The 18026-nt window shown below is 43.5% G+C and overlaps 1 protein-coding gene across 1 annotated transcript in view; it reads right to left on the reverse strand.

Annotated features, from left to right (window-relative positions):
• LOC311149867 (1-phosphatidylinositol 4,5-bisphosphate phosphodiesterase eta-2-like) overlaps positions 1-18026 on the reverse strand; it is an 87956-nt gene that overhangs the window by 60169 nt on the left and 9761 nt on the right. The window contains exons 2-5 of the mRNA XM_084187107.1: positions 13876-14022; positions 6964-7207; positions 5954-6083; positions 62-232 (exon numbers count right to left, since the gene is read on the reverse strand). Of these exons, the coding sequence (XP_084043233.1) occupies positions 62-232; positions 5954-6083; positions 6964-7207; positions 13876-14011 (681 nt within the window). The 5' untranslated portion in view covers positions 14012-14022. The remainder of the gene's footprint in view (positions 1-61; positions 233-5953; positions 6084-6963; positions 7208-13875; positions 14023-18026) is intronic.

The raw sequence follows: 18026 nt of genomic DNA on the forward strand, positions 1-18026 counted from the left end.
GTCTATGTACCCATCTGCCTGCCAGCCTGCCTGCATACGCTTCAACTCTGCTCACGCATACCTTCTGCTCCACTTCCAGGAAGCGGGTCAGGTCGATGCTGTCCAGGTGGTCCTTGTGGTTGCTGTAGGTGAGCATGAGCAAGTAGAGGTCGCGGCGCGTTGACATCATCTTGTAGAAGGAGCAGAACTCCTCGAAGCCCAGGGTGCCCTGGTTGTCATCTGTGTCTGCCTCCTGGGGAGAAGAGAAGTCACAATGCAATATCAGTTCATTTAGACACAAAGAGTCGAATCCTAACATCCCCTTGTGTACCGCAGTAGTTATTCAGTTCAGGGATGATTGTTATTGCATTCATCATGTGGCTAGCCTATATATCCTAGACCTAGACCTGTTGTTGTGAATGGAACTGTGTTGTGTATAGGATCACATTATTAGAAGTTCGCCCGAATAATATGCACAGCAATTAACAGCCACAACACTAAGTTAGATAACAAGTCAGATGGAATATCAAGTTATGTTTTGGTGATGTAGTGTGAATATGCGCATGCATATTGTAGTTATGGTATCCGCATGCCTGCCAACACTCATGGTTGAAATGGTTTTCTTGTGTATAGCCAGCTCCATATGTCTCGCATTGCTAGAGATGGACATGACTGCAGAGTGATGACGTGGGTGCTGGTGGGAGGTTGGCCTCCATGCACAACACATACACACATACAGTTCTGATACCCGGCCAGCTCCCAGCTCTGGAACTGCTTTGTCTGACGCATGCACACACGCACGCACGCACGCACGCACACACGCACGCACGCACGCACACACGCACGCACGCACACACACACACACCCACACACAAACTTCCAGTTCTCATAACTTTCAACCAGCCATATCCCTGCTCTACACTGACGCACACACACGTCTCTCTCACACACACACAAACGTCACAGAGTGGATATGGGCTTTGGCACAAAAGAGGAGCTGACACTTATTTCTCAGTATGACTAGGCAGAGACAACTGACCACACACCCACACTCGCTTCTTAAACATTGAGTTTAACATGGAGTGGGGTGGGGTGAGGGAGTGCACCAGCCACCTGGAGAGCTCCTGTTCTTCTAAACGGGTCAGACTGAATGTGCGACACAAATGGCACCCTGTTTTCTATAAAGTGCACTACTTTTGACCAGGGCCCATGGGGGTGCCATTTGGGACTCAACCTAAGGATTGTTCTGGAAGCGACGGAGCGGCCTCTGCTCATAGGCCCAGTGAATCGGAACCAATGAATGAGGACAATGAGATGATAGTGAGGCAGAATGGAGGAGATGCTATCGGTGTGTGGAGCTCAAGGGGCTTAGAGGGGAGTGTGGAGGTAAGATAAGCCGGTGCGCCGATCAGATTGACTGAATCAATAGGTGCTATATTTACTGGAAAATTGCAAACATGGTGTTTTCTTTCTCTTTTTTACGTTCCATTTAACGGTGCCAGTGATGTTGAACTCACAATATAAGTAACGATTTGCACCCAAACAGTAGCTGAGACATGAGAGCTAGTCTATGAGAGTTTAAAAGCTAACTGGAAAATTACAGCAATGCGGCATTTATATGTTTGTATATTTAACACAGACTATCTGACATGGCCATCTATGACTTTGCACACAATGTTGTGATTCGACAAATGTACCAAAAATCATGTGCTAACAAGCCATGAACTCTGTATACTGTAATATATATTGAAAGAGGTTCACTAATGATTATAGCAACAGATGCATTTGCGCTGGTTATTATCCTCCTACTAGGTCAAGTCAACAGGGCAAATCACGCACAGGTTCCTCCCAGGAGTAAACAGGTTAAGTCAGCAGACCAGTCCACTGTCCCGTAAACACACGTCCAGATTGGTCCCTGGTGTGTTTACTGTGTGTTACTGTGTATTACACCAGAAGCCATCTGCGTCCCTGAGCACCATATGGGTGACCCCTCGGTGGGACGTGAGGCTTGGCTGAGGTGAAGGATCAGCCACGGCCACCAGCGCTAAAACACTAACAACACGATAACACAACGCTAACGCGCTAATCCTAGCAGGGCCATGCTGTCAAAGAACCCTCTGGCTTTACTAGGCTATGTCATGGCTGGGAGTTTGTAGCTAATAGCCTAACCCCAAGTAAAAGGTCATGTATCAAGGGTTACATCTCCATTTGACTTTCCTTGTTCTTCGCACCACCACTTTTTATGATTTATGATTAGCCAACATCAATGGAGACAGCTAGTCTTCCTGGGATCTGACACAAAAAATGTTGAGTTAAATAGCGAGTGTGCCCACTCTGGTATTGGCCCGTGCGCTTTAACCAACAGCGCTATCTGCACGCTGTTGGCTAGAGCGCACGTATAGCCTAAATGATGAGATTATTATTATGGACAAAAGAGCAAGATAATTTTTATTTGTCAAACGGCAGCCAAGCATCGATTTACATGTCACCAGAATAACACCCTTGATATTTATTGGAAAGGAGCATCAAGCTCATCACCTTCACCACCCTGTGAAGTCATTATAATTTATTTCATCTGTAGCCTAATGGTTATTATATAGAAATGTGCGCATAAAAGCGTTCCCACTGACATTTCTCGCATTATTCATTTGACCAACACAAAAGATCCCACCTTGTCTAGCGTATTTTGTTTTGTCGACATTTGGAAAGTTTACCAAAATATGTTTCCATCAGGCCTGTCATTACATTATTTATCTGACATGTACTTCACTCGCATAAAAGGGTAGGATGGAAACCTGGTTACAGAACTACAACTAAAGACACATAAAGAAAAAGAAAAAAAGAAACAATTCAAGGCCCCATGTCGCAAGGATCTGTACACAATTCCTGGAAGCTGAACATGTCCCAGTTCTTCCATGGCCTGCATACTCACCAGACATGTCACCCATTGAGCATGTTTGGGATGCTCTGGATCAACGTGTACGACAGAGTGTTCCAGTTCCCGCCAATATCCAGCAATTTCGCACAGCCATTGAGTGGGACAACTTTCCAAAGGCCACAATCAACAGCCTGATCAACTCTATGCGAAGGAGATGTGTCACGCTGCATGAGGCAAATGGTGGTCACACCAGATACTGACTGGTGTTCTGATCCACGCCCCTAGTAACGAACAAGATAGTCTGCACACTGTTAAAGCTCCCAAGCTGATCCACGCCCCTGCTCTAGCCGCACTGATTGGTGAAGTAATTTGATTAGCTAAATGTAAAAAAAAAAAAAATGTTTATTTCATTGGTTAATAAAAGGAACAGAAAGGAACTATATAAACCAGTACTTATTTTGGGTTCGAACCGGTTCAGGACTTTATTTTGCTGGTCAGAACAGTGTAATGAAACAGAAAAAATAGTGAAATATTGGAAAATAATTTAGGTTCCAACCCCTGATTTTAACATTATTTTGGCAATTTTCAAGTCTTGCCATAGATTCTCAAGCCGATTTAAGTCAAAACTGTAACTAGGCCACTCAGGAACATTCAATGTCGTCTTGGTAAGCAACTCCAGTATAGATTTGGCCTTGTCTGTTGGAAAGCAGACTGAACCAGGTTTTCCACTAGGATTTTGCCTATATTCCATTTCTTTTTATAATAAAACACTCCCTAGTCCTTGCCGATGACAAGCACACCCATAACATGATGCAGCCACCACCATGCTTGAAAATATGAAGAGTGGTACTCAGTGATGTGTTGTGTTGAATTTGCCCGAAACATAATGCTTTGTATTCAGGACATAATGTGAATTCCTTTGCCAAATTTTTTGCAGTTTCACTTCAGTGCCTTATTGCAAACAGAATGCAAGTTTTGGAATATTCTGTACAGGCTTCCTTCTTTTCACTCTGTCATTTATGTTAATATTGTGGAGTAACTACAATGTTGTTGATCCATCCTCAGTTTTCTACTATCACAGCCATTAAACTCTGCAACTGTTTTAAAGTCAGATTTGGCCTCAAGGTGAAATCCCTGAGCGGTTTCCTTCCTCTCCGGCAACTGAGTTAGGAATGACGCCTGTATCTTTGTAGTGACTGGGTGTATTGATACACCATCCAAAGTGTAATGAATAATTTCACTATGCTCAAAGGGAGATTCAATGTGCTTTTTTCACCCATCTACCAATAGGTGCCCTTTTTGCGTTGCATTGGAAAACCTCCCTGGTCTTTGTAGTTGAATCTGTGTTTGAAATGCACTGCTCGACTGGGGGACCTTACAGATAATTGTATGTGTGGGGTACAGAGATGAGGTAGTCGATAAAAAATCATGTTAAACACTATTATTTACTCTTGAACTTATTTAGACTTGCCATAACAAAGGGGTTGAATACTTGACTCAATACATTTCAACTTTTCATTTTTTATGAATTTGTAAAAGATTCTACAAACACAATTCCACTTTCACATTATAGAGTATTGTGTGTAGGCCAGTGACACAAAATCTCAATTTAATAAATGTTTCATTCAGGCAGTAACACAACAACATGTGGAAAAAGTCAAGGGGTGTGAATACTTTCTGAAGGCACTGTACAGTATATGTAAATTGATTATACAGACTTTTTGACAGCACAAATGACACCCACCCTGTATTCAAAGGCATGCTGTGTCTCAACCTATGGCGGGCACAACACAAACACCTCAGATTATGTAGAATAGGTTCGAAGCTACAACATACGCACAAATGTAAAACATCAGAGTTTACGCGTTTTAAGATAATTGACGTTAAAGGTGAAAAATCTTTTTTTTATTACACTTTTTTTGTTTAAAGAAATTATAAAATAGTTTGACAAACCCTCTTTGTAAGCTTTTAAATTATATCAAACTAAACCGTTTATATTTTCCAGTGATGAAGGCATGGATGTCTCATGGTATGGTGGGGTATGCAAAATGGGTCAACTTTGTTTTGGCATTCAGGTCCAAAATGTCACTTTCTGACCACTTCTACAATGTATGGTAAGTTTTGATCAAATCAAAAGGGGTGCGGGTAAAAAGTGATTGAAATCAAATGGAATGACGCAATTGCCTTTCCTGTTATATAGTTTCCTGTGACAAATTTCTCTGAAATGTCATAACCATCATGATGACACATCCCCATTACCACTGAGTGAGTCATTAGAAATGGGTTTGGAAAAGGTCAAGTGTGAACGCGTACTTTCGCGACATTCTTGACTGAAGTTGTTGAATGAACTCAATTTAAAGTTGTGAAATAATCAAGACGTGAAAGCCACAGCACTTTCTATTCACCATGATTGGCTCATTTAGAAAAAGCTGCCTCGTCGTTTCTAAACAGTACAGGGAGAATAGGATGTGCATTCACACAAAAACTGAGCCGAGATATCTAAGTAATCAAAGGTAATTGTCGTTTGCTTAGGCTTTATGGTTTCAATTCAGAAAAACTAACGGAAACAAACGGACCATCTTCTCACCAAATATTATCTCAGAAATGAAAGTGCATCTCTGGTTTTGTAGTTACTGGTTCAAAACATCCACACACATAGTATCAATTGCTTTGATCTGTTGACATTGCCTGTGTCCCGAATGGCACCCTATTCCCTATGTAGTGCTTAGGGCTCTGGTCAAAAGTAGTGCACTATATTGGAAATATGGTGCCATTTGGGACCAAATCCATTGACAGACTTGTCTGTAAGAATGTTTGACTGCTCATTATACCCCATTTAGAGAGTAGTGTGGCCCTACCACAACAAGCCAATGAGACACACACACATTGGTAAAAAAGGCCACTAAACAGCCCTGCTGTCACTGATATCTCTCTCCCTCCCTCCCTCCCTCCCTCCCTCCCTCCCTCCCTCCCTCCCTCCCTCCCTCCCTCCCTCCCTCTCTCTCTCTCTCACACACTTTGAGATTCTCTTTGTAATTCAAAGTGCTATAAAAGCTACATTATTATTAGTAACATTAAAATATGACTGTAGTGTACCTTGAACATCTGCTTAACTTTCTGGCGGGGTAGGTTGACGTTGAGCTTATGGAGGAGCTGCAGGACCTCGCTGATGCTCAGGCTGCCGTCGCCGTTCTTATCCGCCTCTGAAAACGTCTGCTTCAGCCACGTACCAATCAACCAGGTGTTAAAGATGGATAACACATATGTGCATGCAAACACGGACACACACACAGACACGGGCACAAACACAGGCACGCACAGACACGGGTACTTGCCTGTGTAAACGCAGTCTTGGTGTTCCATTAACTATGAACTATCCACAGGTGTTCACATTGATTGATTGATTGATTTATTGATTGATTCATCGATTAATCAAGTATCGTCTGCAACAGAAAGTTTACAGCAAGGGAGATTCACAATATTTAGGGAAGGCAGCTCTAAGATGAATAGCGGTTCAGAGCCCAAACCACTGTGAAACAATGCAAAACCTTTTGCTCTCTCACACAGCTCTCACTCCCCACAGCTGAGTCTAATTTTAACGCAAACCGTCTGTGTGCGCCTGTGATCAAGACAATGTGATTCATGATGTGATAGGTGCCTCCGGCAGCCTTCACTTGCCCTTCTTTTATCAGCACATCAGCCTCGCTGTCATGCCGGCACGGCAGAGTGTGTGTGTGTGTGTCAGTCTGCGTGTGGGGAGAGAGAAGGAACTTTAGTGTGTGTGCATGCGTGCTAGCATCATTATTAATTATCCACACTCAGAATCATCTTAACCAATTCATGTATTGAAAAGTCCTCACCAAAAATGGCATTTCAATTCCTCTCCTGACCTGCACTGACTGAATAGAAATCTAATTGACCAGTGGGTCCTATTTATTAGGCAACGGAAGAAAACAGACTGAAACCGGGAGGGACTCCCTAAACCTGTCCAATTACAAATGCTCATTTTCCATTGCAAAACGTTTTGCTAGTGTGCACTAATGAATAAGTCCCGGCTGTCCAATGACTAAACCCTTGCCTAGAGACAGGCTAACATGTAAGGATATTGATCGCGGGTGCGCTGCCTCTTGGACAGGCTGTCCTCGTCGCTGATGCCTGCCACCAGGTACTTGAGGCCGGTGATCCAGGTGCGCGCCTCCTCGCCTGTGCTGGACACCAGGTCCAAGGACTCCAAGCGCTCGCCATAATACAGGCTGAAGCAGCAGTTCGGGTCGAAGCTGCCCTCAGAGTAGCGCTGGAAGATCTCGGATTGCTTACCCTCGCACACCTCTCGGATGGAGTCGATGGAGACTGGATAGAGTTAGGGCGGGAGGGAGAGAGAGAGAAAGGGAGATAGGAAATAATGGTTAGTTCGCCATCACTCTGAAAAAGTCAGGTGAAACAATGAAAAGCTGACTGTTGACGTTGAATTTGGGCCTTACATTACCCTTTTCACACCATCATGCCAACCCGGACTATACGGTTTTGGCTTAGCTATTTCCCTTTCACAATGTCCTTTTCAGAGCCTTTTGTAAATGTGTAACCAGGCCAATTTCGTTTAGCAAGGGCAGGGGAACTATTCCAGGGAAACCTGAGGCACTTCCAATGTAGCCCATTAAAACTTAATAGAGAATCAGGAAAAGTCACTCGATGGAGCAAATCCATTTATAACCCTCATTTTCATATTATATTATATTGAGTTTATTCCATTGGGCGGGATTGGAATTATTTCCCCCCTGTCTGGCGTATAACGAGGCTGAAATGGCAGCGGGAGGCTAAATTGTTTCGAAGCACAGGGAAGGATGGAAACTTAACTTAGAAGTCTGAATTACGAGGCTTAGGCAATATGATACAGAAAAATAAAAAAGGCTACGAATTAGCATGCTGCGCCCGGAGAGCTACGTTATTAAGACGAAACACTTATGGGATGGTAATTATATTTTACAAGAAATTGCCTTGAGATGTTCATTAACATTTAGCATATTTTTTCCAAACTGATTTAATATGGGTATCTATGTGGTGGCCATTTTGAGTTTACCTCAAGCCCATGCAATATTGTGAGACAGAAAAGGTGAGGAGTGTACAGCTATCACGTTGGCCTGTTTACGGGAAGATAGACTCAGTTGTAACCTTTTGGGATGATCACCTAATTTGGTAGCTAATAAAATATATTCTGGCTGGTTTTGAGGTTGAGCTCTCTCAATGTCATTATTTTATATGCCAGCACCTTGGGTCGTGGAGCTGTTGAACATGCATAATCCCCTTGAAAATACTAACTTGCTGACCTAGAGGCCACCCAACCTGAGCAAAACAATTCATTCCCATACAGTTAGTTCAAAAGCCTTTGTGCCTTTGATTAATGCCTGGAGGAGGTCCAGACAATACGCCTTGATGGTTTATTTATTTGTTTATTTGGATCCCCATTAGCTTTTGCAGAGGCAGCAGCTATTCTTCCTGGAGTCCACAAAAAAACACAAAACATTACAGACAAGGACAATCACACCAATTTAAAACACAACGATATATAAACAATACAAAAAAGATATATACAGTGGGGAAAAAAAGTATTTAGTCAGCCACCAATTGTGCAAGTTCTCCCACTTAAAAAGATGAGAGAGGCCTGTAATTTTCATCATAGGTACACGTCATTTATGACAGACAAATTGAGAAAAAAAATCCAGAAAATCACATTGTAGGATTTTTTATGAATTTATTTGCAAATTATGGTGGAAAATAAGTATTTGGTCACCTACAAACAAGCAAGATTTCTGGCTCTCACAGACCTGTAACTTCTTCTTTAAGAGGCTCCTCTGTCCTCCACTCGTTACCTGTATTAATGGCACCTGTTTGAACTTGTTATCAGTATAAAAGACACCTGTCCACAACCTCAAACAGTCACACTCCAAACTCCACTATGGCCATGACCAAAGAGCTGTCAAAGGACACCAGAAACAATATTGTAGACCTGCAACAGGCTGGGAAGACTGAATCTGCAATAGGTAAGCAGCTTGGTTTGAAGAAATCAACTGTGGGAGCAATTATTAGGAAATGGAAGACATACAAGACCACTGATAATCTCCCTCGATCTGGGGCTCCACGCAAGATCTCACTCCGTGGGGTCAAAATGATCACAAGAACGGTGAGCAAAAATCCCAGAACCACACAGGGGGACCTAGCGAATGACCTGCAGAGAGCTGGGACCAAAGTAACAAAGCCTACCATCAGTAACACACTAAGCCGCCAGGGACTCAAATCCTGCAGAGCAGACGTGTCCCCCTGCTTAAGCCAGTACATGTCCAGGCCCGTCTGAAGTTTGCTAGAGTGCATTTGGATGATCCAGAAGAGGATTGGGAGAATGTCATATGGTCAGATGAAACCAAAATAGAACTTTTTGGTAAAAACTCAACTCGTCGTGTTTGGAGGACAAAGAATGCTGAGTTGCATCCAAAGAACACCATACCTACTGTGAAGCATGGGGGTGGAAACATCATGCTTTTGGGGCTGTTTTTCTGCAAAGGGACCAGGACGACTGATCCGTGTAAAGGAAAGAATGAATGGGGCCATGTATCGTGAGATTTTGAGTGAAAACCTCCTTCCATCAGCAAGGGCATTGAAGATGAAACGTGGCTGGGTCTTTTAGCATGACAATGATCCCAAACACACCGCCCGGGCAACGAAGGAGTGGCTTCGTAAGAAGCATTTCAAGGTCCTGGAGTGGCCTAGCCAGTCTCCAGATCTCAACCCCATAGAAAATCTTTGGAGGGAGTTGAAAGTCTGTGTTGCCCAGCGACAGCCCCAAAACATCACTGCTCTAGAGGAGATCTGCATGGAGGAATGGGCCAAAATACCAGCAACAGTGTGTGAAAACCTTGTGAAGACTTACAGAAAACGTTTGACCTGTGTCATTGCCAACAAAGGGTATATAACAAAGTATTGAGAAACTTTTGTTATTGACCAAATACTTATTTTCCACCATAATTTGCAAATAAATTCATTAAAAATCCTACAATGTGATTTTCTGGATTTTTCTTTCTCATTTTGTCTGTCATAGTTGACGTGTACCTATGATGAAAATTACAGGCCTCTCTCATCTTTTTAAGTGGGAGAACTTGCACAATTGGTGGCTGACTAAATACTTTTTTCCCCCACTGTATGTCACCCAATCAGCTGATTAGCCTGACTTGTTTGTCACCTCTTTTGCATCATTTCTTTGCACCGTACAATTTTTCAATTCATCATCTATCCAAAGGGCTTTAACAGTTCTCACAGTTAATTTCCTAACAGGTGCATGCTTGTCAACAATTGGCATGAATAATTTTACAAATACTACCAGTGCTACACCTGGATTCACTTCCTCATACACATCAGACCAACATAAATGTTAATTTTAGAATAGACAAAGAGCATCGTTATGCTGGATTACCGAGGATTAAGAAGACACCCACCAGCGGATTAGTGTAACTGAGAGAGGAGTGTTCTACACAATCAAAAAAACCTACAGTACTCCACATTTTCAAATTGAAAGAAAAAATAAAGAAGAATTCTATACACATGCACGCACACAGGTACAGAATGCATCTCAGGTCACACAGAAGCCTCCCATTGAATGGAAACTTGAAACCAGTTTGATTGGAGATCGTCAACACACACAAGACTACATGTCAAAGGTGAAGCGGACACACTGAATAACAACAACGCATGGTGCTTGTGTGCTCCCGGGTGGAGAGGGGGAAAAAGCATGAAGGGGTCCCTGAATAAGGCCTGTTCATAAATAATGCAGAAGTGTACAGTTATCTGGGGCCGGGAGGGTGATCGTGGCCCTCTCAAGAACCGTTTTCCCACCAAAATATATATGCTGCTGTAGGTGAAGTGTGCTGTAATGTGGCCTGCTGTCTTTTTGTTTTGTGTGTTGACATGATTGTTGTTGCTGCATGAAAACAACAACAACCTTTCTCACCCAGCCATCTCAACTCCCCACCACTAAAACTGCCCCGGCAAGGCAGGGTCGTGTTCATTATAATAGACTTGTCCAATAAGAAATGCTGATTTTGTTTTTCGTCGCATGCCCTAATGAACACAGTCTCAGGCTATCTCACAATCCATTCCCATGTGACAGAATGGAAGATTACAGGGTTCCTATTCTAATTTCCTTTCCTGCTCCATTCGTTTCTCTGGAGGTCCCTGCATTCCGCCTTTCCTGGCTCAATGTGTTGAATCAAGCGACACTGGTCTGGCAGATTAAAGCCGATGAATAATTGAGGCTACTTAAGAAGCTTATTAACTCCCATGGCGGTGGTGGAGCTGGGCTAGAGGCTACGAAGCGAGCGGCAGGAAACTGAGCCTGGTGCCCCCCGTGAGACGGGGCCATTTTGTTTCTACACAAACAACTTCGAGGTGAATCCTAAATGATTCCTCTGCTGTTTGGGACTACGGTAATAGGCTTAGTGGGAGAGATGGAAGTGCTGATTGTCAATGTAAGACAGACTAAAGGGACATTCACGCAAACATGTTATACAGTGGGGAAAAAAAGTATTTAGTCAGCCATCAATTGTGCAAGTTCTCACACTTAAAAAGATGAGAGAGGCCTGTAATTTTCATCATAGGTACACGTCAACTATGACAGACAAATTGAGGGAAAAAAATCCAGAAAATCACATTGTAGGATTTTTTATGAATTTATTTGCAAATTATGGTGGAAAATAAGTATTTGGTCACCTACAAACAAGCAAGATTTCTGGCTCTCACAGACCTGTAACTTCTTCTTTAAGAGGCTCCTCTGTCCTCCACTCGTTACCTGTATTAATGGCACCTGTTTGTACTTGTTATCAGTATAAAAGACACCTGTCCACAACCTCAAACAGTCACACTCCAAACTCCACTATGGCCAAGACCAAAGAGCTGTCAAAGGACACCAGAAACAAAATTGTAGACCTGCACCAGGCTGGGAAGACTGAATCTGCAATAGGTAAGCAGCTTGGTTTGAAGAAATCAACTGTGGGAGCAATTATTAGGTAATGGAAGACATACAAGACCACTGATAATATCCCTCGATCTGGGGCTCCATGCAAGATCTCACCCCTTGGGGTCAAAATGATCACAAGAACGGTGAGCAAAAATCCCAGAACCACACGGGGGACCTAGTGAATGACCTGCAGAGAGCTGGGACCAAAGTAACAAAGCCTACCATCAGTAACACACTACGCCGCTAGGGACTCAAATCCTGCAGTACAAGACGTGTCCCCCTGCTTAAGCCAGTACATGTCCAGGCCCGTCTGAAGTTTGCTAGAGTGCATTTGGATGATCCAGAAGAGGATTGGGAGAATGTCATATGGTCAAATGAAACCAAAATATAACTTTTTGGTAAAAACTCAACTCGTCGTGTTTGGAGGACAAAGAATGCTGAGTTGCATCCAAAGAACACCATACCTACTGTGAAGCATGGGGGTGGAAACATCATGCTTTGGGGCTGTTTTTCTGCAAAGGGACCAGGACGACTGATCCGTGTAAAGGAAAGAATGAATGGGGCCATGTATCGTGAGATTTTTAGTGAAAACCTCCTTCCATCAGCAAGGGCATTGAAGATGAAACGTGGCTGGGTCTTTCAGCATGACAATGATCCCAAACACACCGCCCGGGCAACGAAGGAGTGGCTTCGTAAGAAGCATTTCAAGGTCCTGGAGTGGCCTAGCCAGTCTCCAGATCTCAACCCCATAGAAAATCTTTGGAGGGAGTTGAAAGTCCGTGTTGCCCAGCGACAGCCCCAAAACATCACTGCTCTAGAGGAGATCTGCATGGAGGAATGGGCCAAAATACCAGCAACAGTGTGTGAAAACCTTGTGAAGACTTACAGAAAACGTTTGACCTGTGTCATTGCCAACAAAGGGTATATAACAAAGTATTGAGAAACTTTTGTTATTGACCAAATACTTATTTTCCACCATAATTTGCAAATAAATTCATTAAAAATCCTACAATGTGATTTTCTGGAAAAAAAATTCTCATTTTGTCTGTCATAGTTGAAGTGTACCTATGATGAAAATTACAGGCCTCTCTCATCTTTTTAAGTGGGAGAACTTGCACAATTGGTGGCTGACTAAATACTTTTTTTCCCCACTGTATGTACTAATATGTACTATGAAACTAATCGTGGAGCTATAAATACTTAAGTCTAGATTCAATCAGTTCTGCCTTAACCCGTGATAACCGACAACTACATATCAGTTTCATCTTTTTTATTTAGGCGATGTCGGAGGTGTGTCAGAGGTGTAACTGCATTGGAGCTGTCAAATCAGCAAGTTGCTTCCAGCGTTATACCTATCGCGGACATTTCCATTGGATGTGTAATAATCCCATGCAGCCCTGTTACATTTACATCTTAGTCATTTAGCAGACGCTCTTATCCAGAGCGACTTACAGGAGCAATTAGGGTTAAGTGCCTTGCTTAAGGGCACATCGACAGATTTTTCACCTAGTCGGCTCGGGGATTAGAACCAGCGACCTTTCGGTTACTGGCACAACGCTCTTACTCACTAAGCTACCTGTCGCCCTTATATTAGGCTGATATAAATCCTTACTATTTTGTTTATTGATTTTGAATGTGAGCGTCATTATTTGTATATAGCCTTTCTCATTCTGAACTTCTAAAGCGAGTGGGATGGGTGTGGCTTCGTGACAATGATCACACGAGCAGCCATTCACCAATTTGACAGCTCTAACACAGTTACACCTCTGGGTTAACGCTTGATCTGATTGAATCTAGGCCTTAATGCCTGTTAAATCCAGGTTAATACAGAAGTAGGGAATCAAAACGTGAGACACTGGATGAGGATCAGTGAGTCAGTCATAAAGTAAAAGAGACTCAATCTTGGCTTTGTTATTAAACAGACCGTGTGGCTACAAAGACTTAACTCCTGTTAATTCCAGGTCTAAGCAGGTCAGTCAATCATTCAGTCATGAAGTAAAATAGTCAAACTACTCACTCTTGGCCTTCTCGTTCTTGCGAGAAGGCCGCCAGCGGATGCAGGACTTGTGTTCGTCCAGGTAGAAGTAGCGCACCAGTCCCTTGGAGCCGCCGCGCAGCTTCACCATCTGGGTCCCCGTCTGCATGGAGCTCATGCATTTCTCCACTGGAGAGAAAAACACAGAGATAGTTGAGTTAGTGTGAGAGTGAGAGAGTGTGTCTATTCAAGTGATAGTCTGTCTGGGATAATGAGGGAGACTATGTGCATTTGCATTGGAGTGAGAGTAGGTTTGTTGTCAAGCACCAAATCATTCATTCCAGTCTGGAGCTCAAGGCAGATAAACATTTATTTACCATTTACTCACACACACAAGGTTGCGCTCACACATAATGCATTGGATCTGGCTTTCACATCCGCCTGTGTTTTACTTGGAGGGAGAGGGAGGAAGAGGGGGAGAGAAAGGGGGGAGAGAGAAGGGGAGAGGGGGAGAGAGAGGGAGAAGGGAAGAGGGAGAAAGAGAGAGAGAGGGAGAGAGGGGGGTGAGAGTGAGAGGAGGAGAGAGGGTAGAGTATGAGAAGGGAAGAGAGTGAGGGGGGAGAGGGAGAGAAGGGGGGAGAGAGAGAAGGGGAGAGGGGGAGAGGGGGGAGAGAGAGAAGGGTAGAGAGAGAGAGAAAGAAAGAGGGGGGAGAGAGGGGGGAGAGGGAGAGAAGGGGAGAGAGGGAGAGGGGGAAAGGGAGAGAGAGGGAAGGAGAGAGCGGGGGAGAGGGAGAGGGGGGAGAGGGAGAGAAGGGGACATGGAGAGAGGGAGGGGGCGAGAGAGAGAGATAGAGAGAAAGAGGGGGGGGCGGACAGCGGGAGGGAGGGAATGGGAGATGGAGGGGGAGAGGGCAGAGCCAAGCAATTTCTTCTCAAAAATCCCCTTAACCAGACACCTGCTTCACACCGTGTGGAATAGAATAAATAAATACAAATATGGGACCTATTGTTAGCTACCCGAATCCATTTGGTTTGTACAGAAGACAGTGTTGAACACCGGTGCTGAGATGAGACCACTTCTCGCACAACACCAAACATACTTCAAGAGGAAAATGGGTAAAACAGACACTCCATGTAAAGAGAGTGCCACCAAAATATCGCTACCACATTCAGGGCATGATTTTGGTCATTCAGGTCATTATTTTGGTTTCAATTTGACAGCTCTTCCACAGATAGCCCAGGTAATGGCATCCCTATTTAGCTGGTGCAGTGCCACTGTGTAGGCCTACACAGCCCTAGGCTAAGGCTCCAATGCCAGATTCTCAACTGTCAGGTGTCAATCACATCCTATGAATTAGTCACATCATATTTGACTAATATAATATAATATAATACCATTATGGATATTATCATAAACATCTCCATAAACATTATGTGTGGTGCCAACAACCGGATGCATCTGGTTTTCAGGGATACAGCCATCTTTAACCTACAGTGAGGGAAAAAAGTATTTGATCCCCTGCTGATTTTGTACGTTTGCCCACTGACAAACAAATGATCAGTCTATAAGTTTAATGGTAGGTTTATTTGAACAGTGAGAGACAGAATAACAACAAAACAATCTAGAAAAACGGATGTCAAAAATGTTATAAATTGATTTGCATTTTAATGAGGGAAATAAGTATTTGACCCCCTCTCAATCAGAAAGATTTCTGGCTCCCAGGTGTCTTTTATACAGGTAACGAGCTGAGATTAGGAGCACACTCTTAAAGGGAGTGCTCCTAATCTCAGCTTGTTACCTGTATAAAAGACACCTGTCCACAGAAGCAATCAATCAGATTCCAAACTCTCCACCCTGGCCAAGACCAAATAGCTCTCCAAGGATGTCAGGGACAAGATTGTAGACCTACACAAGGCTGAAATGGGCTACAAGACCATCGCCAAGCAGCTTGGTGAGAAGGTGACAACAGCTGGTGCGATTATTCGCAAATGAAAGAAACACAAAATAACTGTCAATCTCCCTCGGCCTGGGGCTCCATGCAAGATCTCACCTCGTGGAGTTGCAATGATCATGAGAACGGTGAGGAATCAGCCCAGAACTACACGGGAGGATCTTGTCAATGATCTCAAGGCAGCTGGGACCATAGTCACCAAGAAAACAATTGGTAACACACTACGCCGTGAAGGACTGAAATCCTGCAGCGCCCACAAGGTCCCCCTGAAGAAAGCACATATACAGGCCCGTCTGAAGTTTGCCAATGAACATCTGAATGATTCAGAGGAGAACTGGGTGAAAGTGTTGTGTTCAGATGAGACCAAAATGAAGCTCTTTGGCATCAACTCAACTCGCCGTGTTTGGAGGAGGGGGAATGCTGCCTATGACCCCAAGAACACCATCCCCACCGTCAAACATGGAGGTGGAAACATTATGCTTTGGGGGTGTTTTTCTGCTAAGGGGACAGGACAACTTCACCGCATCAAAGGGACGATGGACGGGGCCATGTACCGTCAAATCTTGGGTGAGAACCTCCTTCCCTCAGCCAGGGCACTGAAAATGGGTCGTGGATGGGTATTCCAGCATGACAATGACCCAAAACACACGGCCAAAGCAACAAAGGAGTGGCTCAAGAAGAAGCACATTAAGGTCCTGGAGTGGCCTAGCCAGTCTCCAGACCTTAATCCCATAGAAAATCTGTGGTGGGAGCTGAAGGTTCGAGTTGCCAAACGTCAGCCTTGAAACCTTAATGACTTGGAGAAGATCTGCAAAGAGGAGTGGGACAAAATCCCTCCTGAGATGTGTGCAAACCTGGTGGCCAACTACAAGAAACGTCTGACCTCTGTGATTGCCAACAAGGGTTTTGCCACCAAGTACTGTCATGTTTTATAGAGGGGTCAAATACTTATTTCCCTCATTAAAATGCAAATCAATTTATAACATTTTTGACATGCGTTTTTCTGGATTTTTTTGTTGTTATTCTGTCTCTCACTGTTCAAATAAACCTACCATTAAAATTATAGACTGATCATGTCTTTGTCAGTGGGCAAACGTACAAAATCAGCAGGGGATCAAATACTTTTTCCCTCACTGTAGCTTCCTTTTCCGCTGAAAACCGGATGTGGGAACTCCGCTCAGGTGTTTCTTTTACGCCTGCTTTGTTAGGCTAAAGAATTACAGACATCCCAGTGATGGGATTGTTCTAATTTGTCATTGATTTGGCTTCCCTGGGCTCTCATTGATCAATAGTGAGAATGGGCTCCGAGGCCCTGGTTAATTCAGTGCAGTCCCGAGCACCAAACTGCCTGTGTCAATTTCCACCAGGGGATAATGCAGAATGTCAGAGACCAACTCGGACCGCTACTTACTTAAAGTGCAATACTACCAGCTACTGCTACGACGATGCTAATAATTTAGGCTACAGAATGTGGCACTATAATGTTAGCCTCATGTGCCAACAATAGGCTGAACGAGAGACTAGACTACTATTCTGACGACTACTAGTCATATGCCCAATTATTTCTCTACTGCTGTAGGCGGGGGCAATTGGGATCAATAGATTGGACTGTAAAGTAGGCTTGGGCGATATACCGTTTATACTGTATACCGGGGTATTTCGAAATACAGACGGTATGATTTTCAACACTGTTTAAAACATATATATATATACAGTGAGGGAAAAAAGTATTTGATCCCCTGCTGATTTTGTACGTTTGCCCATTGTCAAAGAAATGATCAGTCTATCATTTTAACGGTAGGTTTATCTGAACAGTGAGAGACAGAATAACAACAAAACAATCCAGAAAAACGCATGTCAAAAATGTTATAAATTGATTTGCATTTTAATTATGGTGGAAAATAAGTATTTGGTCACCTACAAACAAGCAAGATTTCTGGCTCTCACAGACCTGTAACTTCTTCTTTAAGAGGCTCCTCTGTCCTCCACTCATTACCTGTATTAATGGCACCTGTTTGAACTTGTTATCAGTATAAAAGACATCTGTCCACAACCTCAAACAGTCACACTCCAAACTCCACTATGGCCAAGACCAAAGAGCTGTCAAAGGACACCAGAAACAAAATTGTAGACCTGCACCAGGCTGAGAAGACTGAATCTGCAATAGGTAAGCAGCTTGGTTTGAATAAATAAACTGTGGGAGCAATAATTAGGAAATGGAAGACATACAAGACCACTGAT

The sequence above is a fragment of the Coregonus lavaretus genome (genome assembly GCF_964263955.1).
Source record: "Coregonus lavaretus genome assembly, chromosome: 22".
In the NCBI taxonomy this organism is placed as follows: Eukaryota; Metazoa; Chordata; class Actinopteri; order Salmoniformes; family Salmonidae; genus Coregonus; species Coregonus lavaretus.